A 22,392-nucleotide genomic window follows, 5' to 3' on the forward strand; every position below is an offset into this window, starting at 1 on the left:
CGCTATTATATAGCTTATTGTACCATCTCATGTAATTTAGTTATGTTAGTTATTCATATGTGCAAGCTAGACGTTTAACAACAATGTGGGCTATAACCATATATTACATGACTTGGCTAACACAACACAGATTTAACCTGTCAACAAAAAAATATATTTTCGCAAAGTTTCTTACAACTGACACTGAAAACTGTAGTGTATTTTGCCTTTTTTAACACACGCAACACAAGTGCTAAAAAAACACGCTACATATATTAAACCTGCACGTGCAACTAACCACTCAATTCGATTAATTTTACTAAGACTTTGTAAAAAAATAAGACATGACAAGGTTTGTGGCACACTGACACACAGAGCTTTCGTTTCAAAACCCATACATTCCATCATCAGTCATTTCTCTACAGTCTCAAGCGCATGTTACAAAACTCCGAGGTTCGTGTTTTGTAATGCGCCTCAGCGACCAATAGGCGCGCTCGCTGATGCTCACGTGACAGTATTTTTTATATAACACACGGGCATGACGTCCTTACGTGTTGGACTCGATTCACCAGTACGATCGCTTATGTTATAGAATTTTAAACATGCTCTGACTTTTTTCAGTTTCGTGGCTTTTTTGGGAATGCCACCATGTCTTCGAAAAGACTAACAGACCAAGAATATGCTTTAGAAGAAAGGGGAAGTTTTTTCATTGCATCTGAAACACAAGGCGAAGAAGACAATGTCGATCACCATGAACTCATTTTACTAAAGGCTGATGTTTTGGCGTCGGAAAATCGCCTCAAAGAGGCTGTGGATATGTATGCAATGGCTCTGCGGTATGGTCCTGTCAGGCCGGACCGGCTGAGCACCTTAGTAGGATGCGTTTTGCGCAACTTCAAGAAATTAGAAGAATCTCTTAAAAACACCGAGCCGAATTGGACTAAACAGGACAGTGAATTTGACTGCCCCGGTTGTTTTACTTTCATAGGTGAGCCTGTCACGGTGATCTGTGGACACTCGTATTGCAAAAGATGTTTACAGCAAAGCGCTTTTACCAAATGTAAACTTTGCAGTGAAGACATAAGGACGAGGCCTGAGGAACCCCGACTCAACGTAATCGTGAGTGGACTGCTTGAGAAGTGGTTTCCAGAAGACATCAAAAGAACGAAATGCATAGGGAAAGCCGAAAGCTTATTGAAGACTAAACAGTACGACAAGGCGATTGCACTTACGCGTAAATTATTAGAATCTGGTAAGTTTACTTCCTTTTCTAACACTGAAACAGAAATGACAGACCGCTGCCCGTTGAGTAGATTTCGTGGGGTTTATTGCATAATGTGACTGTAGCGCTATTCTCAAGGTTACTGGGTTACAACACAGACCTATTATTTACTAAAAGAGACCGAGTTCCACCGACCAACGTTTGGATTGACAGCTGAAATCCGTGAATTATGGAATCAGCCCGCCCACTAGATCACGTAACCGGCGAGCGACAGTATTACGAAACGTGTGAGGGACACGCATGCGCAGTTGGAGCGCGTTGTGTAAATCGGGTCGTGACACACAGAAGTGTTTTGTAATCTCGTAGGACGTAAGCGTTATAAAAACAGTGCTTGTGTGAGAACAGCAATGTTCAGGTGTTCAGTTTGTACAAGATATGTTTATGGATCGCCTAACTGTTTACAATTGACTTGTAAAGTGTAATACTACTGTGTGATTGAAAAAGACTAGTGTCATTTTAGGAAGAAATAGTGTCTTCAAATACATTTATTAGTTATGATCTATAAATATCGTTCAATATTAGATAATAAGGGAAGATTTTAAAATCGACCGAGGAAATGCTGTTTAATTATAAGGCTTAATTTGTTTTTAATAAAGGCAAACTTTTCAGTATGTACCAACCCAACCTAATGTTTAAATGAGTAACTAATATGTCAACACAGGAGTGAAAACTGTGGTCAGGTCTTATGAATCGTTTGCTCTGGGTTAGGACAGTGTGTTCACCAAACCAAAACTGGGAGTAGGGCATTAGGAGTTGTTTTTAGTTCCCTTAAAATCTGTTTTACCTTACCCACATGACAAAATGATGGACAATCGGACTTGATAAAAATGACATGCTTGATGTGTTAATTTATAAGGAAATAAGTATTTCATATCATTAGTAAATGACAGGATATGTTGAAACGATGCAGACGTGATGTTTGCTAAAGTCACATATTGTCACAATCTTCCATTCCCTCTACACAAAAATCTACGCGCTCCGACCGACAGTGTTCTTCAGTCCCAGTGAAAAAAAAACAAATACAATGCCTATTTTTTCATGAAATACTGCAGCGTTTATTGTAAATAGTTGATTAATGTGGGTAATTCTGTTAAAATCTGAAAATGCACCTCTTTCGACTATCTAACTTAAATGAGGTATGCTAGACGGCTTGGGCACAGCATCCGTTATCTACTTCCCTTCAACTGTAAGTCTTCTTCCAGTTCCATTTCAAAATGAAACGCCTGTTTTATACATCCTATCAAATCGCAGAAAAAGACGAAAGCCACGCCCACTATTTTTAATCATTTGAAATTCCATTTCACTCGGAAATGCGTCAAAATACAGAAGTTAAAACAATCGCACCTTCTGGTTCACGGGGACTTTAATAAAAAAGTCACTGACCGTTTCAGGCTGACAGCATAATCAAAAACTTTCCACCCTTACTTGCCATTGAGTGGCAAAAGCAGTGTTGAGCCTTCTGTGAACCAAAACAATGTGATGATCTCTTGCCCTGTTTGTCTCTCTGTTAGACTTCAGTAACGTGTGGGTGTGGGAGTGCCATGCCGAGGCGCACAGAGGACTGAAGCAGTTCCATGAGGCGTTGGACGACTGGGAATCTTGTTTGAGGATTATCCCATCTCCAGAGGTGCGTCTATGGATTTCCCCAGATGGCTTATCTATAGTACAGCAGCATGCTTTCACAAATATCTTTTCGATATGCTAAGCATTGCAGCCGTAAATACAAGTCAATGTATGTGGTTTTGGTTGCTGTACGATTTGTTGCGTATTCTTGTCCATAAGAGAGTTAATGTTCAGACATATATTTTGAATATAGCATTTATATGTGGGTCATTCCTGCGTTTGCCTATTTGTACTGTATGGTTATTATATACAATGTAAGGTTAGTCAACAGAACTAGACTTTTCAGTATTTAACCAATTACCTAAACAGAATCGTGGCTCACTCTGTTTTTACATTTCCGTCTTTGCAGAGATATTACCAGAAAGCAAAGATTTTCCAAGAGATGGGTCAAGTGGATGAATCTTTGCAAGTCTTCCTTCAATGTTTAGCATTGGATGAGAACTTCCACCAGGCCAAACGAGAAGTGGAATTGGTAAAATTAATCTCTTGTCGTTTATTTGTGCAATTTACTTATTTTAAGGTAATTACAGTTTGCACTAAACGGTTAGATAAACGGTTAACGGTTTTGAACAAAGTCATGATTTATGCAATTGCAGAATGTCTTGGAAAGTTGTTCATTTTGTTTGTCTTTATGTGTAAAGCCATTTAAATGTTACAATAAAACATCATTATCTAAGTTATTACAGAGGAAACCTTGTGACTTTGTGCCTAAGCATGCAGAAGGCGTTGCATAATCTATGTATCTTTCAATCCTGTCCCTTCTGTGTGTGTAAATACTGTGACTTTAAAAAGTATTTCTCACATGCTCTTATGCAACATGTGGCCTCTATTAGGACTGTGGATGTTATTTAAGAACAGTGACCTCTTCATAATTTTTACAGTGAAAATGTTTTACATTTTTACAAAAACGGTGTCAGCGTTTTAAATAACATTTCTAAAGTAGAAACACTAGCATCTTTAGTGATAGATGACTAAACAAATCTAGGTCTGACATGTTTGCTCCATAAATCAGACAAGCTGAATTATTATGCTTTTTTTAGCTACTTTGTGTACTAAATCTGTTCAAATGTCCTTGTGTTTAAAATGGTTCTGTTTTTTGTTTTCTCTCTCTCAGATCTTGCACGATCTGTTGTCTCCAGCCTGTGAGAATGTCAAGGTCGGTTTGAGAGAGACCACTCAGAACACTTCCACTCATTTGCGCAGTAAAACCCTGGTGGCCGAGAGCCAGGGTCGAGAGCAGCTGACCCAGCTGCAAGACCAGTGGCAGCATGACACACTAGCAGCATCCACCCCTCCTCCCTCTAAAACCTCAGAGGTACACACCACAACACCTGAAACTCTTGGATTTCATGCGAACTTTACAAAGACTAGTCTCTGACTTAATCTCCTGTAAGTGACAAAATTGTTAACTGTTTAACAACCAATGTTTGCAGAAACCAGGTCAATCTGAAATACTACAGCGGTCTGGCCTGAGCAGAACTAATTCCCTTCATGCTCACGGGCTAAGCAGAGCTGTAGAGGAGGGGCTTAAAAGAGTTTGCTCCGCCCCACAGTTAAGTGACCCAGAAAAAGGGGCACTGCTAAAGAGGAAACTCTCTGTGTCAGAACCAGGACCGGGTATCGCATACAGCCATGGCAGTAAATACAAGAAGCATGGAGGTAAGTTTAATGCAGTTTTAACACGTGTATGTACCACAGGATAGTGTTGCCCAATGATCAGTTGAAAAGCCATGCAAATGAAATTGACAAACAATAAATTTAAACATTCATATGACGACCAAACCGAAATCTAGCCTTTTGCAGCCATGCAGTCAGTGTAACTGACACATAGGATATATAGTTTAGGTGGTTCTTCAACTATAGGCACTTTTGGCGTTTGAACCTTGGATGTTTAAAAGAATAGGTCACCTTTAAAATAATAATTCTGTCATTATTTACACACCTTCTACTCATGTCAAAGCTGTGTAACTGACATTCTATGCAGAACACAGAAGAAGATAATTTGAAGAATGTTGGTAACCTAAAACCGTTGATGCCCATTGACCTGCCTTTGTTTTGTGTCCATACAATAGAAGTCAATGGGGACCAACGTTTTTTGGTTACCAACATTTTTCAAGGTATATTTATTTGTGTTATGCTGAAGAAAGAAAATCACACAGGTTTAAAATGTCAACAGGATGAGTCAAATATGAGAGAATGTATTATTTGGAAGGTTAACTATTTATTTTAATGCAAGTATCTAAGTTTGCACTTCATGATGTCCTTATCTTTCTTTTCCTTTCTCCGTACTGTTTCACCTTCTCCTACAGGGACAACCAGCCATGCTACTCCTGTGGTCACAGAGGAAACGTCTCATAAAGTCCTGCCACAAGAGCTGCTGGACCCAAATGATTTTGAATGCTCCCTATGCATGAGGTGAGAGAGGAGCCTGTTTGCTGAGAAGGCAAAAGGAACATCTTCTGTTGAATTAAAATGAAGTACAACCAATGTAGTCAACAAATGTATTTTGTGTACCAATTCCTTTTAATGAATCAATTAAAAATGCTCAAATTTACTAAACATTATTTTGAGGAAAGTGAAGATTGGAATCATTAAATGACCCAGATTGGACTCGAACCCGGGTCGCCATGATCCCGATATCTCTGATATGTACAGTGCCTTGCAAAAGTATTCGGCCCCCTTGAACTTTTCGACCTTTTGCCACATTTCAGGCTTCAAACTTAAAAATATTAAAATGTATTTTTTTGTGAAGAATCAACAACAAGTGGGACACAATCTTGAAGTGGAATTAAATTTATTGGATATTTCAAACCTTTTTAACAAATAAAAAAGTGAAAAATTGGGCGTGCAAAATTATTCAGCCCCCTTAAGTTAATACTTTGTAGCGCCACCTTTTGCTGCGATTACAGCTGTAAGTCGCTTGGGGTATGTCTCTATTAGTTTTGCACATTGAGAGACTGAAATTTTTGTCCATTCCTCCTTGCAAAACAGCTCGAGCTCAGTGAGGTTGGATGGAGAGCGTTTGTGAACAGCAGTTTTCAGTTCTTTCCACAGATTCTCGATTGGATTCAGGTCTGGACTTTGACTTGGCCATTCTAAAACCTGGATATGTTTATTTGTGAACCATTCCATTGTAGATTTTGCTTTATGTTTTGGATCATTGTCTTGTTGGAAGACAAATCTCCGTCCCAGTCTCAGGTCTTTTGCAGACGCCATCAGGTTTTCTTCCAGAATGGTCCTGTATTTGGCTCCATCCATCTTCCCATCAATTTTAACCATCTTCCCTGTCCCTGCTGAAGAAAAGCAGGCCCAAACCATGATGCTGCCACCACCATGTTTGACAGTGGGGATGGTGTGTTCAGGGTGATGAGCCGTGTTGCTTTTACGCCAGACATAACGTTTTGCATTGTTGCCAAAAAGTTCAATTTTGGTTTCATCTGACCAGAGCACCTTCTTCCACATGTTTGATGTGTCTCCCAGGTGGCTTTTGGCAAACTTTAAACGGCACTTTTTATGGATATCTTTAAGAAATGGCTTTCTTCTTGCCACTCTTCCATAAAGGCCAGATTTGTGCAGTATACGACTGATTGTTGTCCTATGGACAGTGTCTCCCACCTCAGCTGTAGATCTCTGCAGTTCATCTAGAGTGATCATGGGCCTCTTGGCTGCATCTCTGATCAGTCTTCTCCTTGTATGAGCTGAAAGTTTAGAGGGACGGCCGGGTCTTCGTAGGTTTGCAGTGGTCTGATACTCCTTCCATTTCAATATTATGGCTTGCACAGTGCTCCTTGGGATGTTTAAAGCTTGTGAAATCTTTTTGTATCCAAATCCGGCTTTAAACTTCTCCACAACAGTATCTCGGACCTGCCTGGTGTGTTCCTTGTTTTTCATGATGCTCTCTGCGCTTTAAACCGACCTCTGAGACTATCAAAGAGCAGGTGCTTTTATACGGAGATTTGATTACACACAGGTGGATTCTATTTATCATCATTAGTCATTTAGGTCAACATTGGATCATTCAGAGATCCTCACTGAACTTCTGGAGAGAGTTTGCTGCAATGAAAGTAAAGGGGCTGAATAATTTTGCACGGCCAATTTTTCAGTTTTTTATTTGTTAAAAAAGTTTGAAATATCCAATGAATTTTGTTCCACTTCATAATTGTGTCCCACTTCTTGTTGATTCTTCACAAAAAATTACAGTTTTATATCTTTATGTTTGAAGCCTGAAATGTGGCAAAAGGTCGAAAAGTTCAAGGGGGCCGAATACTTTCGCAAGGCACTGTATATAGCATGTGCACATCCCACTATGTTGTTTTAATGACAATGTGCACGTTAGGAACTTCGTTTTGCTGTAATAAATGCTACATTGCATAAAGAAGAAACATTTCAAATGTATGACGTATGGTATCAGAACCAGAAGCTAATTCTGTTTGATTCCTATCCTTGCATAATAGATTAAAAAAAAGCTTATCTTCCAGATTACATAAAATATAATGAAGGCAAATCAGTGGAGCTTATAATGTTAATGAGACAGCTTCCCTCAGAAAACTGAAATCTCTCCTTATCTGTCATTATCTAGTGCCAGCATACAGGACCTCTAGGTTACTCTGTTTGCTATTTGTTGTGGCACTGTGCAAGAATTTAAGGTGTCACTCAACATCAGTGCTTGATAGTAGATTGAGCTCAACATCATCATCTTTCTCATTTCAAGGTTGTTCTATCAACCCGTCACGACTCCCTGTGGTCACACTTTCTGTAAGACCTGCCTGGAACGCTGTCTGGACCACAACCAGCAGTGTCCTCTCTGTAAAGAAAGTCTCAGAGAGGTACGTCAAACCAATATCGCACATTTTGTAGATGGTTTCAATGTGACTCGTTTATCAGACTTTCAAATAGTTCAATATAGTCCAATATTTGTATGTTTAGTGATTGTTTGCCTTTCTGTACAGTATCTTGCCAGTAGAAAGTACACGGTCACACAAGTGCTGGACAACATCATTCAAATGCATCTATCCGGACAACATCAAGAGAGAATGAAATTACATACTGAGGAGACAAAAGAGCTTTCAGAGTAAGTAAATACTTACACATACTTGGGTGGGTGTGATGTTTGTGGCGGCTGTTTATACAGCGTTTTAAAATACCAACACCAGGATGCAAACTATATCAAAGACGGGCACTTACTGCTTACAAATCGCTTGCTTCAGATTTAGATCCAGTATTTATGTGGTTTACAATTGGCAGCAAACATCACAACTTGGCGCGTTGATACAATTCAGCCGATGTGCGGTCACAGATCTGCGTATCAAAGATATTTTCCAAGAGCTTCAAATGCAGCTGATATTTATGTCAACACAATGTCTTACAGTTTTGACCATTCCAATATTTTTATTTCAAGTGTTAATGTGAAGCGGCTGTTTTCTTTTGCTAAAAGGTCTGGATTATAAAAAACATATTTATGTAATATGTAAAACATTCCTGGGCTTAATCTTAGCAGAAATACCACATTACCATAACTTAAAATGACTCAAATCATCATTTTGGTTATACTGCCCACTCCTAACATGCACACACAAACAGAAGTCACACAGTTTGCGTAACTAGCTCATCACCATATCTGATTTACAAATCGCACTGAATTAATTCTGAATATCACTTTGTTTTCTCTCTCTAGTTTAACAAAGAATGTGCCCATGTTTGTTTGTACCATGGCCTATCCGACTGTGCCTTGCCCACTGCATGTGTTCGAACCTCGGTACCGTCTCATGATCCGACGCTGCATGGAAACCGGGACACGCCAGTTCGGCATGTGCATCAGTGACCCCCAGAAAGGGTGAGTGTGATTATGTGTGTTGGATTACGTACATAACTGATTCATTTAGGCAATATCACACAGACAAGAGTGCTGTTGTTGAAACATCAGTACCACTCATTATTAGATTTCCTGAGGATAAACTGGTAAAGCCTGGTGGTTGCAAAAATGGCAAACAACCTCTGGGAAAGAAATGCACAGATTTATTAAATGTGTAGCTTTAATATCTCGAAAGGCTTCTTCGGTAATAAAATGAGGAGCAGAATTAACTCACCTTTGTCCAATTTGTAGGTTTGTGGACTACGGCTGTATGCTTCAGATCCGCAGCGTGCATTTCCTCCCGGACGGGCGTTCAGTTGTGGACACCATCGGAGGGAAGAGGTTTCGTGTGCTCTCGCGTGGTATGAAAGATGGATACTGTATAGCCAACATTGAGTATCTAAAGGATATGAGGGTATGGACCATTTGTAAATTACAGAAAGAAAATGTTAAATAAATAAAAATGAGCAAGAAATTAAGGAAAAAAATGGTTAAGGTACAGTGATGATGCGTTTTGTGATTTGCAGGTAAATGATGTGGAAGAACTTGGGAAGCTGCAAGTTTTGCACGATCAGGTCTACGACCAGGCTCGCAAATGGTTTCAGAACCTGGAGAACCGTTTCCGGAACCAGATCCTCCAGCATTTCGGCCCGATGCCTGAGAGAGAAGCTGACATCCAGGTATTTCCCGTTCTCTTAATCCCCATTAATAGAGAGAAGCCCTGCTAAGTTTCTTTCCTCTCCATACAACCGGGCGTTGAAGTAGGTCAGAGTGCAGCAAAAGTGCTTGCATAAGGCAACTAGTTCGGTTACATCATAAGTGGGTCAATTGCGCGGAAGTAGATTTGGCAGCTTTCACAAACAGACAGACGTCTGACGCACACAGCGAGTCTTGTAAACGCATTAGCGTGTCATCTAGAAGAGTAAAGGCGTGCTTTAAATGCTAACAGAGGGAGGTTGTGCTTGTGTAAGTGTCATTGAGGGGCACCTGTCCTTATAAGACTGGGATTTCTCATTATTTATTCACCATATTGTCATTCAAAACCACTGTATGTCTCTTACTTTAGAGGAACACAAAAGAATATATCTTGAGAAACGTCTCAGTGGTTATATGTCGATACGATGGAAGTCAATGAGGGCCAATGTTGTTTGGTTACCAACGTTCTTCAAAATATATTCTTTCGTGTTGTGCAGAAGAACGAAATAAACACTGGTTTGGAATGACACGAGGGTGTGTAAATGAGGAAAGAATTTCTTTTTTTATAAACAGCCTGTAAAATCTAAAATAAAGATGAACCTTGTTGTGCGTTTTCAGGCCACACCTAATGGTCCCGCATGCTGTTGGTGGCTCCTAGCTGTTCTTCCTGTGGACCCCCGATACCAGCTGTCTGTACTCTCCATGATAACTCTAAAAGAACGACTAGTCAAGATCCAACACATCCTCACCTACCTGCAGAACTTCCCCAGCGACTAGAGCTTCCACACATATGCACCCACGACTCTGTTTCCACCAGCTTGAGCGCTGTCTAACAAAGAACTGATGAGATTCCAAGGAAACTGAATGTGGATGGGAGTCAGGTGTAATGCCAAGAGTTTTCAGAATGAAGTGTATTTCATAACGAAAAGAATCGTTTCATAGTCACTTTTTATTCTAATCTTACCTCAGAGGCAATTTAGTGTTTGTTTGCTCTTGAATTTGTGTGTTAGACGACATCCCTTCCTAAGTATTTATCATAATGGCAGTCGAACAATCTGCCACCTGTCTTTAATGTGAAACTTAAGTCAACTTGAACAGTTAGTTTCCTACTGTTACTCACAGCATTTATCAGTGATTTGAGGGTAGAAATGTTGCTGGAGAGCATCCCAGCATTTTTTAAATTGGTCTTGCCCTGCTGTGTGTGTATTGAACAGAAGCATCTGCACGGACAACATTTTATGATTTTTGGGCACCCTGATTAACAGAAAGCTAATTTTATGTATTTCTTTACTTAAAACTCTGAGGAAACAAAAGGTGGAAATGTCTCTTAACAAGCATCCAACAAAGCTTGTTTTCTATCCATTGAGAACGCACAAGAGGTCGACATCGCAGAGCCACAGATTCCATCAACGTTTCTTTCTAGACAAAAGGTGATAATGCAGCTTGCAGAAGAACCTAGAAATGAGCACTGCTATGATGAAACTGTTTATTTCTGAAAAATAAATATTTGATAGGTGTGGGTCAATCACAAAGCACAGGAAATATATTTTCAAGGACAAACCATCACTCTCTTGTCAAATCCACTACAGCCTGAATTTGAGGCATCATTTGTAATAATGATAGAGTTTGTACAAAATAAATGCTACGGGGAACTTGCAATATTTTAGATATTCATATTAAACTGAAGATTATCATTAGATTACAACCAGCACCATCAAGAGATTCAACAAACATTCTGACCGTGAATCAAACTCATTTTAGCTCTTACCTGTATGGTGCTTGTGTAAGGACTAACTTTTGCCTTATTGACATGTATTCTGCTCCTATGGTATGATGCATCATCTTGGGTTTTTGCATTCCTTTTGCCGGAGTAAAAATTCTGTGATTTAATTTACTTCTTAAAATCCTTTGTGTGTAAAATATGTCAAAAAATGTCTTTGTTGTTTGTAGACATTTTTTTTACATCCGTTTGCTTAAATATTTAAGTTTTCAAATTAAATGTACATCTTTTTCATTGTAACTGTGTTATGTTGTTATTGTGTATTTATTCTGACCGTTATTTACTAATATTGCCACATAAATCCTCCACAGAGTGCTAGCACAGTTTCACAGGTTTCGCAACAGCAGATGTTTCGTAACTCACGTATTGGTGCTCTGTCCTTATAGATAATCAACCATAGAACCATAGAAAACACCGGAATATTATTTTTAATACAAGTACATGCTCTGTACATTTGCTACACTTATGTAAGGTCATAAATACACAATCTATTTAGCAACTTGAGTGATGATGACTTGTGGGTTGATGATCGGTGATTCAGCTCTCAAATATGGAAAAACATTGAGCTATCGAATAGACAGCATCATAACAAACTCTGAAAGAGAACAAAGACAACGTTGACAATGAATTATCTGCTTGTGTACAATATTTGTCATCATGCTCTCTAAATGTGACCATGGACAACAAAACCAGTCTTATGGGTCAATTTTTTTTAAATTGAGATGTTTACATCATCTGAAAGCTGAATAATTACGCTTTCTATTGGTGTATAGGTTGTTAGGATTGGACAATATTTTGTAGAGATGCAGCCGGTGTAAAAAATCTAAATATTGAGAAGTTTTTAATCGTAGACACTGTAGCAGGCCATCCACTCACGAAAGTAAGGTTTTGAAATGCTACGACATTTACAAAATATCTTCATGGAACATGATCTTTACTTAAAATACAATGTCTTTTTGGCTTTTACTAAAAATGTGCTAATTAAGGTTTTGTGATCCAGGGTCACATATATATGCTTACAAAACTCAAGTATTCAACATTTTTGAAACTACAACACAGTATTATCCAATAAACGACAAGAAAACTATTGTCATTCGGTGTTCGAAAACAAAACCCTCTCTTACACTATCTGTAGTACATCCAGTATAGCTGTAAAGCATAATAATTTTAGATTGGAAACATACCTGATCACATCAAAATGTATTTATTTTGTATCAAATTCATTACTCCCTTTCAAAACATAAAACTCTTTAGAGTGACACTGAACTGAATCTTGAGCCAACCTTGAGCTAAGATTCTTGAGTGTAAAGGTAAGGTAAGGTAAAAATGACACAGATGTCCTATAACAGAAAGTGAAGTTAACCTAATTTAAAAAAGGAGCTAATAAAAATGTCATTAAAAGGACATGCTTTGGGTAAGTAGGAAGCTGAAGGCTCAGTTAGTCCACCTTCAAAAATAGATTGACTTCTTACAGCACTGGTCATAGTATATTCAAATGGGGACCTAGATTTATACACTCTCTGTTTTTCAACCCCTTCACGCTACATACATTATCTGAATATTCTCAGAGCTAACTGGCCACAGAGCCGCATATCTAATGAAGCTACGGCCATTCCTCTGACAGGCACTAGATGGCGGTGTAGAGTCTTGTTTTTATGTGCACCTGTCTGCTCACACTATCCAACATGCTCTGTATTTGGGTCCAGATCATTTCAGAAGCATATTACCATCAAAGTCCACATTCCCATCTCCATTGAGGTCGATGTCTGTCAGAATTTCTTCCAGTTCTCCTTTCTTCAGTTTCTCCCCAAGCAAGGTTTTTGTGGATTCCTTTAACTCTTCAAAAGTAATCCGTCCATCACCATCGCAGTCAAACTGAAACAAAGATTTCATTTTAAGACTAGGGAATATACATTTTGGAATGTGAAGATGTTTATTTTCCATTTACAGAGGGAACTTTAGGTTGTGCATGCACCTGTTTGAAAGCACAATGCAGCTCTCTTAGACCGACCATATGTGCAGTCTCAGCCAACATCCTGGGTCCCATTAGTTCACAAAAATCATCAAAGTCCACATGTCCACCCCCTGAAAACACACACATGCTTGTTTTTCTATAATAGTGAGGACCTTTCTATTAAAGGGGTAGTTCACCCAAAAATGAAAATTCTGTCATCGTTTGCTCTTGTCATTTCAAACCTGAATTATATAATTTGTTCTGCATAATGCAGGATGTTGTTAACCAAACAATAGCGGTACCGCTTGACTTGCATTGGTTTTGTGTCCATACAAAGTGAATGAGTTTGTTCGGTTACCAACATACTTCAAAATATCTTATTTTGTGCATAAGAAAGTAAGTCATACAGATTTGAAATGCCAAGAGGGTCGGCAAATGAAGACCGGATTTATTTTTGTGAACTATCCCTTTGATACTTTTGTAACGATGATTTTTTTATAACCTTACTTACCCACAAACCTCGTACCATCCCCTTTAGATTTTAAGACGTAATTTGGGATGTTTATCACGCACACTCACATTTCATTTTGATTTGCTGAATGATCTCAATCAGTTCCATTTCTGTCGGCATGTATCCCATGGTTCTCATGCAGTCCGCAACATCTTTATAGTGCAGGTATCCGTCCTGATCATAATCAAACTCTTTAAATGCTACATGCAGCTCTGAAAAGAAAAACATTGCAAATATCACACCTCCAATTATAGAGTGAGACTAAACCGCTGGGTGAATTCTGCTTACGTCTTTATCCATCCTATGTGGCTGACAGACAATTTTTGAGTGTAACCTAAAATACACATATGTGTACAGTACATACCATCTAATTCCTCTGGTAGTAGATCTCTGTCCTGGAAAAGGAGAGAACAAAGAGAGTATGAAAGACAGAGGGATGGAGAGACGAGAAAGAGAGAAAAATGACAATAAGAAAAAAATGGTGACATAAACACAGCTAAATAGGGAAATGATTAGTATGAGAGCTTACAGTCCTCAGAGACATCCATTTTTAATCACTATTAACTAAGGTTTATGATATCACGCTTATCAGAGCTGCTCAGTAGCACAATGACGCATTGGGTGTATGAGGAGGGAGCTTGTATAATTGGATTACACCATAACATGCCCTACCATGCCTCACGTCAACTCTGATTCAAACAACTCCAGAAAGATGTACTGGAAAAATAAAACCATTTTCTCACCATAAACTGTGAACATGGTTCAGGGTCAAAATGCGTTAGAGAGAAAAATAATGGGAAGAATTCTGCAGTGTTGCTATTTTTAGAAACGCTTATCCAAACACACCGTTCATTCATGTATGCAGGATTTAACATAATTACCTACAAATACAAATATATCCAGCGGCACATTCAAAATGGACACACATGCATTACCTGTTATTACGCCACGCGTCATTCATTCTGTTTTTCATATTACATATTATTAAATGAAATGTCATTCTTTGAAAGCAAACCCCCCCCCCAAAACAATTCTGACCTCCAAAAATTCCCTTAACAGCAATAATACTGCATTACTCATAGTTGTCCAGCAGAGGTGGGCTTCAGCCGTTATGTAACTTTGTAAGTTGCTTCAGGCTATTTATCCTTAGAAATATGCTAGCAGGGTCCCCTGTCTATCTGGTTTTATTTCATTCACCCCGCCATCCCACTGTTCCACAAAGCCAAAGCTGTCAAATGCGGCTTAAGGCTATCTATACATTCCTATTTTTTGTTAGAGTAGGCCTACCTTTTGTCATGTTTTTCTCACAGACTCTAGCCATTCTCTCTCTCTATCCCTATCTCTCTCTCACTTTAGCTCTTCTTGGCTTTCTTTGCTTGCTGGCTCACTCTGTTCTCAGTTTCTAGACATTCCTGTGAAAATACAATCCAGTGTCTCAGAGTTCAAATAACTGTGATTCAACACACGGAGACAAATCCATAGCATCATTTTGAACAGCAGAAGCTGTTTGTGTGGGACTTGGCCGTGGAGTACAAAGATAATTTGACTTTTTATGGAGATAATTGAAAAGAACACTACTGTGAAAAATGGTAATACTAATTTCAACTCACTTATTTGTCAGGACAGGATGAAAACGGTGAATGTGTATGTGTGAAAAAGTCTTGCCCACCTGTCCAAATAGAGCATTGAGGTATTGTGTGTATACTGCTGCGATGGCTGAATTCTGGTTAAAGGATCTGCTGCTGCGTTGCCCTTGGTTACCAGGAGAGTCCTTTTTACCTGAGTTGGAATCTTTGGAGGAGTTGCGAAGCGCAGAGCGTGGAGTTGATGCATCTGATGAGGACTGAGGACCAGATGAGGGGCTAAAAAGAGAAAACTGTGAGTGCAAGTACCACGTATCATTTAAGGAAATACAAGTCATGATTAAACTCATTCCTTACCGTTCCTTAGTAGATGCTTTACTCCTCTGAGACATACTAAAAGAAAAAAGAAGGATGAAGGGAACGCTACACTGTGACATCATGTAGTAATTTGAAGTCTTTCTAAAGCATGACAGGAAGTAAAGAATCTCATTCAGTTTTTACACAAATTGTAGCGCTGATTGTTAATTATTCATTTATGTTTGATAATGTCCAGTAACAGAAACACAGGAGGATCCAGAAATGCAATATGATATACATAACTATGTCTTCAGAGGTGTATAAAAACCTTACATAATAAAGCGTTATGTTTTTATTACCTTAGAATGAGGTATTTCTATCTACATACACCGTGGGTACCCTTTTATGGAATTCGCCATGTTGTTTCTAAAGTAGCCCTAAATGGACAAACTGCTCTAGAACGTGTCGCACAATGTGACAAAAGTTATTGAAAGTGAAAATTAAAACTATGCGCCAACATGTGCTGCCATTTTATTTTTCGAACTCGAGCCTTCTTGACCAATCACGTTCCTTGCATGTCGTTATGGAAATGACAGGTCTCTGTCATTGGTTAGCAATTCGCAGCCTCGCCACTAGATACCGCTAAAATCTCAACATTGCTCCTTTAAAATTAAAAAATATTTTGTATTTTCGAAGATTTATAGTCTCTTTGTGTCCTCTGAGCGGAAAAGAACCGCCGCACCTTTTTTTACCAAGATAAATTTGGGCAGATGCCAGTTTCCAGTTGGGAGAATGCCCGTTGGGTTGTTTCTTGGCATTACAATAGACAGAAAGGTCATAGGCTGGAATTGCAATGACCGTTGAAATGGCAACAATTTGATGCTTTTGTTTTCTCTTTGCTGAAAGGAGTGCATTTGAATAGGACACACACCATAATCACACGCTAGTGCCAGAATCAAGAGGCCAGGCCGTTCCTTCATGCACTGAATTAGATTACAATGGAGGCCGACAGGCACGCCAGGCAGCTTATAAATGACAATCAACACTTTAATATGCCCAAGCAAGCCACCAAATCTCTGTCTCTTCTCTGCTTATCAAACAAGTCATTACATCCAAAATTGTCAATGGCTTCTTACAAGCAAGCATGAATTTCAAATAAGCCTATCGCTGACATGTAAACATTTACTTCATGTCCTGAGCATTTTGATTCCATATAAATGGTTTGTCTTTTATACAAGCATTTGAAAAAAGTAGCTTGCACAGGAACACTAACCTTATGTATCATGTCTCGGTTGTGTCTCCCATACAGCAATGAGATGAAAGTCTTCAGTTTCTTAGATAGCATATATACCATAATGTAGATTGTTACATTCAGTATCTTTTCAGAAAATGAACAATGGTTTTATAATAGTAAAAGTATGGTAAAATTATGTTTTTAATTTGTATTGCTATTTACTGTAGCCAAAAACCAAAATACCATTGTGTTATTGGTAATTGTATCGAGATCTAAATTATACTACAGATAAAACCATGAAAACGGTATCATAATCATAAAATGGATAATTCTCATAAAGGATATTAAAAGCATGCAACAAACACGCGCGAAAGTCGGTGCGTTTCTACGGAAGCCGTCAAGCAGGAGCGTCACGATAGCGATGTGGACTGAGGAATCAACCGTGACGTGGAAAGCACGCTCCGGAGTTGCCCGACTGTTTTCACTGACAACTTTTCAGGTGTATTGAAAACACACGCGAGTCTCTCTCTTCAGAAATCGCAGGTGCGGTGCGGCAGAGAATGTTTACGGAAATCATTATTTTCAAATGCCGAACGTGTGATTCCCACTGAAACTTTACATGTATAAGTTAAACATTGTTAAAATATAGTAGGCCAACGTTAACCGTGTTTTTGAGTTTTTATTAGTTTCTACAAGTTTACTATGATCTCAATAGAAGAACTATCACAAATTGCGATCACTACACTTATAGCTAAATTATAAAACAAGCAAAACTATAGGCCTACACTAGAGGACACACGTCTTTTTGCACACATCTTTTACGATCGTCCTAAAAAGGGCATTACTTCACAGTAACATTTAGTTTAATAACCATAGTTCTGGTTTAAGTTATTTATTAATGGTCCTACACCGCAATAACAAAAGTTTAGCCATAATGGTGATGACCCCTACACTGATTCTTAATTTTCCGGGCGAGAAGAACATTTCCAAAAATCTTTCTGACAAAGTTTACTTCAATGTCTTCTGCGTTATAAAAGAGCAAACCATTTTACCAAAGCCCTTTCCTCTGGGCTATTTCTAATCATGTTTGGCAAATTGTTAAATAAATGCCCAAGAAGAACATTGAAGTCAAAAAGTGAGTGCGTCACGATTATTCATATTGGAAGGATTTCACTCAAAGACGCATATGTTCCACCTGCTCTGGGTAATTTGGTGAATCTAAATTCAGGGCTCTAGTGACATTCAAAACCTGCATCGCTAATCTACCAGAGTTATTAAACTAAGTGACCAATCGCTGTCAATCAGAACGTTGACACAAGCAATTTCAGCTTCTAATTGCTCTAATTGAAATCATTTAACAGAGCTTAGAAGAGTGTAAGAGCCAAAGCTGTGCAAGGGCAGAATGGAGTACTTCTCTATATTTTCCCTTATTAATATAAAAACAAATTATTTTGATGAGAGTCATGATGCACTGAACAGTAATTATTTTAAAATGACTTGTGCAATGAAATGTGATGGTTAGGTGACAAAGCCTGAACAGTGACACAGCCGAACATTCCAGCGTCTTGATATTTAGCAGCACACATTTTTATGACAACCTTTCAAAAATGGCCTTCCAAAAATGACTGCATCTGATAGATGCAGATAAGATCAATAGACCTTGAAAGACTGAATCATGCTTAGATGTATATCCTAGCCAAGGGCATCACAGTCTTTCAAATGGCTTTGTCTTGCTGTCTGAGATGAATGTTGAATTGAAATCATTAAAGGACAGAGTTTTGTTGATGGCATGATGTTGGGCGGCATTTAAACTTTGAAAGTGTTTGTTAACTTTTACATTTCTAAAAATATCTTATAAGAGACAACATGGGGCTAGCTGTCGCTCTGGAAAGTTGTCACATAGTAACGCACAAACAAATTGTAATGGTTTAATTCATAGTGTAGTTACACAGATGTGTGTTTTCGCTGTTTTGATGTAGAATTATATATTGATTTTGGTATGCCAGTGTAATTTCTGTATTTCTGTATCGCTAGCCTATATTTTTGTCATAGCTCATGGGTAAATAAAGTTAAACCCCACACGGCATAAATTAAGACATACAGTAAGGTTAGCTTTAAAATTAAAACATATTTTACACAAAGGGTTAAAATGTGCTCTAGGATGACAGTTTTTGTTTTTAAATGTCAGGTCAAAGTAAGTTGTGCTGTTCTTTTAATATCCATGTGTATAGTTATAATATACACATTTACTTATTGCCCTCTTTGCTGGTATTTTGTCGTCTTGTAAATTTTTGTTACATTTTGTAACAGTTGTATTGTTTACATTAAACTTATGCTGACATTTATTGGCAAGTTCCATTGTGACAACTTATACCAACATGTATGACAACTACATGCCCTGATATTAGGCCAAACAGTGGAAATGTTTTAAAGCTTTTCGGCAGCTCTTTATTTTCTTTAAACATTTATACTATAGTATTCGTCCTTGTACTTTTTATACCAAAGGGACAGTTCACCCCAAAATAAATATGCTGTCATCATTTCATCAGAGAGAATATAAGTATGCTTGTAACTAAACAGTTCTTGGGCACCATTGACTACCATAGTAAGAAAAATTGCTTTATACCGTTAATGTCTTTTGAACTTTTGACTACCATTGTTCCTACTTTGGACAAGAACTGTTTGGTTACAAGCATTCAACAAATAAATATATACAGTTTGGAACAACTTGAGGGTGAGTAAATAAAGACAGAATTTACATTTTTAGGTTAACTGTATCATTTTGTAATCCCCTATGCAGAGTTAGCGTACTGTTTTTAATTGTTGAGACGCACAGGTTATACAATAATATAATTCTCAACTAACACAATTCTCTAGCTTGCAGTGCGCAGTCTTTCTTCCTTCCACTAGCTTATGTGGTGGTTGAGTGGGGTATAATGGAAGATGTAAGGAGAACTGTGTTCGTGTGTGCAAGCCAGAGATGTAAACAACAGTTAGTTGAAGTCCCTCGTTCACCCTTGTCTAGTGATTTTCTCCTCATGAGATGCATATCCGGGCCTTTGGCACTAGATCAATCAAAGATTGCAAGAACTTTCCTGGGTTACATCTGAAAACAGGCTACAGAACAATACCCATGGAACACTCGGACCGCCGCTATCGATCCCCATTACCGATTTTGTGTCATGGTGCTGCGACAAGGCCGGCCCCCTCCTTTGCCATTACGGCCGCGGAGCGATGGGATTTATCTCGCTCTCCTGGCAGCCCCTGACAATTCACTGTATTAAGGGTCACTTTTGTTTATGCGAACTTTGCATCTATAGCCGTTTGCATTCTCGGGTTCAATTTCTCTGTAGCTGTCATTCATGTCTTTCAACATCGCTGTAATTAGTTCCTGCGTATGTTTCGGTAATTACGGCCCCACCGCTTTCTGTCTGTCTCTGGGCTCTACACGGCAAAGCTTTTGAGAAAGATTAGAGCTGATTGCCAGTGTTGCTGTCACTGTGTGACTGATATGTTATCGTTGAACATGGTTTGTTGTTGTTGACGTTTGTTGTGAATTAGGCCCTGTAGCATACACAAAAGTGAAGTTATGCAAATAATTGCAATGGATATCCATGCCAATGTCAACCTTAAGATAAAAAATCAAGTCTTTACCATGCTAAAAGGTCAGATAGGTTCGTGGTCCGTTTTTAAAGCATAATTTTCCATAGTCAGGAAAGTGAATTGTCACATTTCAAAACGGTCCATATTGCTCATAAATTGGCACACGATTATTAAAATAAAATAATTGCTCTGGTATTATTGCTCTGGTTTATACGTTTAATCCACATAAATCCTATAAAGTATGCCGTCTCTCCAAAACTTTCTTTGTCACAACACGTGAGTTTTTATCTTTAATAATAGAAAACTCATCCATAGACTAATATGTCTGGATTCTATCAACAGTGGTTTAGTAAAGATAAACAGTTTGGACTGAAAATGTCACATCCATAATACTGGAATTGCCCATTTGTATCATCCACTTACCTTCAATATAAGGAGAGGAGAATGTGTAGCGTCCAAAACCACAAATCAGACCAATTCCTCGTCCTCACAGAGTTTGTCTCTTGTCTCTTGAGTGAACACAATGACCCTTCCGTCTCTTTTGATAATCTAGGTGATAATCTGTCTAACTAGGATTAGCATGCGAGATGTACACGTTGGTCATGTTTTGGATTAAGCATGTAAGCATTTCTGTGAATGTGACCATTTGATTGCTGTATATACATTTCACAAATATTAAAATGACTCATTCAAACTGTAGTGTATTTTGAACAGGTCGATAGATTATTATTATTAACTTTAAGATAAAATGCTTAACAATAGGCTGTGTAAACGTATTCATAGCAAAGTTATATAATAACTGTGCAGTTCATCTATGTCTTTAAATCACAGGCAGGTGTGTTTTATTACAGTTGGAACCAAACTCTGCAGACTCAGTGCCTTCGGAAGCAGGATTGGACGCACATGCTTTATGATGAAAAGTTTCATAATTTAATCATAGAGTTAATACAGTGTTAGAAATATAGCTAAATGTACAGATGGTGTGAGAACAAACATCTCCGTCACACTGCTGTTTGGCTTCAAGGCTTGGATAACACTTAAAAACTTGGTTCAGGTCCTAAAACTCAGTGTGATTATATATAGAGTCAGTGTTAATGTAACCTGCATAGTTATGCCAGATGGTTTTTAATACATTCATAACATTTCGAGAGGTCATGAGTTCATATTATTATACATGCTTACACAATGCCAACAATCGGCAGCAAGTTTATTCGCTTGTGTTAGCAGTACTGTTTTATTTTGAAAGTCATTGACCCCTCGCTAGGATCCGCCCACTTGGTTACTGTTGCTCAGACAGACAAGCTTTGCTAAACACCCTTTAGGAATTAATACTGTGACATTGCGAAACATTTTTATCTAATTGTATGCTACATACAATCTATCTGTAGAAACTTTAAAACAATAAAAGTCATCTACCAGTTAGTACGGATAGCTGTTGTAAATTATGTTATCAACAAAAATGGTCTTAATGTTTTCCATTATATATTAATAAATCCATACATCATTTTTTGTGTAAACAGCACTGGACAAAATCTGTCAATGGCATCTGCTTCTAAGGCCGATAGTTGAAGTGTTGAACTTGTTTATCCTCTCTGGATAGTTTGTGTCACTGTAGAAAACCATTTTAACCATTTTTTTCTGTAAACTTCTCACTTCCTGAAAGTTACAAAACCACTCTGCAATTCTGTAGTCTAGCATTAATGTTTTAAGAGTCAATTATCATGAGATAAAATCTATTGTGTGTTAATTAGCCTTCACTAAAAATCCTTCTGTGGGAACACAAACGTGTCGCTTGCGGACAAAATATTGTTGAACTGTCAACTGTCAAAGAGACAACTGAGACAAAAGAGCAAGAGTCATTATTGATGTTTGCTTGGCTACTCCTTTTTGTTGTCCCGCGTGGCATTTGTTCAAGAAAAGCGAGGTGACTGCTATTGCCTGTTTTTCATCCTTAATCGCTGCCTGCCAGGGGGTAATGTTGAGGTGAGCAGGCCCGGAG

General features: G+C 38.3%; 2 protein-coding genes across 4 annotated transcripts; one reads left to right on the forward strand and one right to left on the reverse strand.

Moving 5' to 3' along the window:
* Positions 1 to 448: 448 nt before the first annotated feature.
* On the forward strand, positions 449 to 11,488 carry lonrf1 (LON peptidase N-terminal domain and ring finger 1). 2 transcript variants are annotated; one of them, XM_079467763.1, is made up of 13 exons: positions 517 to 967; positions 1,058 to 1,231; positions 2,773 to 2,888; positions 3,234 to 3,356; positions 3,999 to 4,199; positions 4,318 to 4,543; positions 5,194 to 5,299; positions 7,596 to 7,710; positions 7,834 to 7,955; positions 8,559 to 8,717; positions 8,988 to 9,150; positions 9,263 to 9,415; positions 10,050 to 11,456. In XM_079467763.1, the coding sequence occupies exons 1-13, from the start codon at positions 628 to 630 to the stop codon at positions 10,206 to 10,208; spliced, it is 2,157 nt and encodes a 718-aa protein (XP_079323889.1). In that variant the 5' UTR covers positions 517 to 627; the 3' UTR covers positions 10,209 to 11,456. The 2 variants fall into 2 exon arrangements, with proteins under 2 accessions (XP_079323888.1, XP_079323889.1); XM_079467762.1 differs by having other exon boundaries at positions 449 to 1,231; positions 10,050 to 11,488.
* cabp4 (calcium binding protein 4) lies at positions 10,902 to 20,956 on the reverse strand. Of its 2 annotated transcripts, XM_079467765.1 has the most exons (9): positions 20,817 to 20,933; positions 16,830 to 16,889; positions 15,617 to 15,652; positions 15,346 to 15,538; positions 14,041 to 14,071; positions 13,745 to 13,888; positions 13,187 to 13,296; positions 12,939 to 13,086; positions 10,902 to 11,806 (listed from the first exon to the last, which is right to left on the reverse strand). In XM_079467765.1, exons 3-9 carry the CDS (start codon positions 15,649 to 15,651, stop codon positions 11,778 to 11,780), a joined length of 690 nt encoding a protein of 229 aa, XP_079323891.1. In that variant the 5' UTR covers position 15,652; positions 16,830 to 16,889; positions 20,817 to 20,933; the 3' UTR covers positions 10,902 to 11,777. The 2 variants fall into 2 exon arrangements, with proteins under 2 accessions (XP_079323891.1, XP_079323890.1); XM_079467764.1 differs by lacking the exon at positions 16,830 to 16,889 and having other exon boundaries at positions 20,817 to 20,956.
* Positions 20,957 to 22,392: the final 1,436 nt, after the last annotated feature.

Source organism: Barbatula barbatula, assembly GCF_947034865.1.
Source record: "Barbatula barbatula genome assembly, chromosome: 11".
Lineage (NCBI taxonomy): Eukaryota > Metazoa > Chordata > Actinopteri > Cypriniformes > Nemacheilidae > Barbatula > Barbatula barbatula.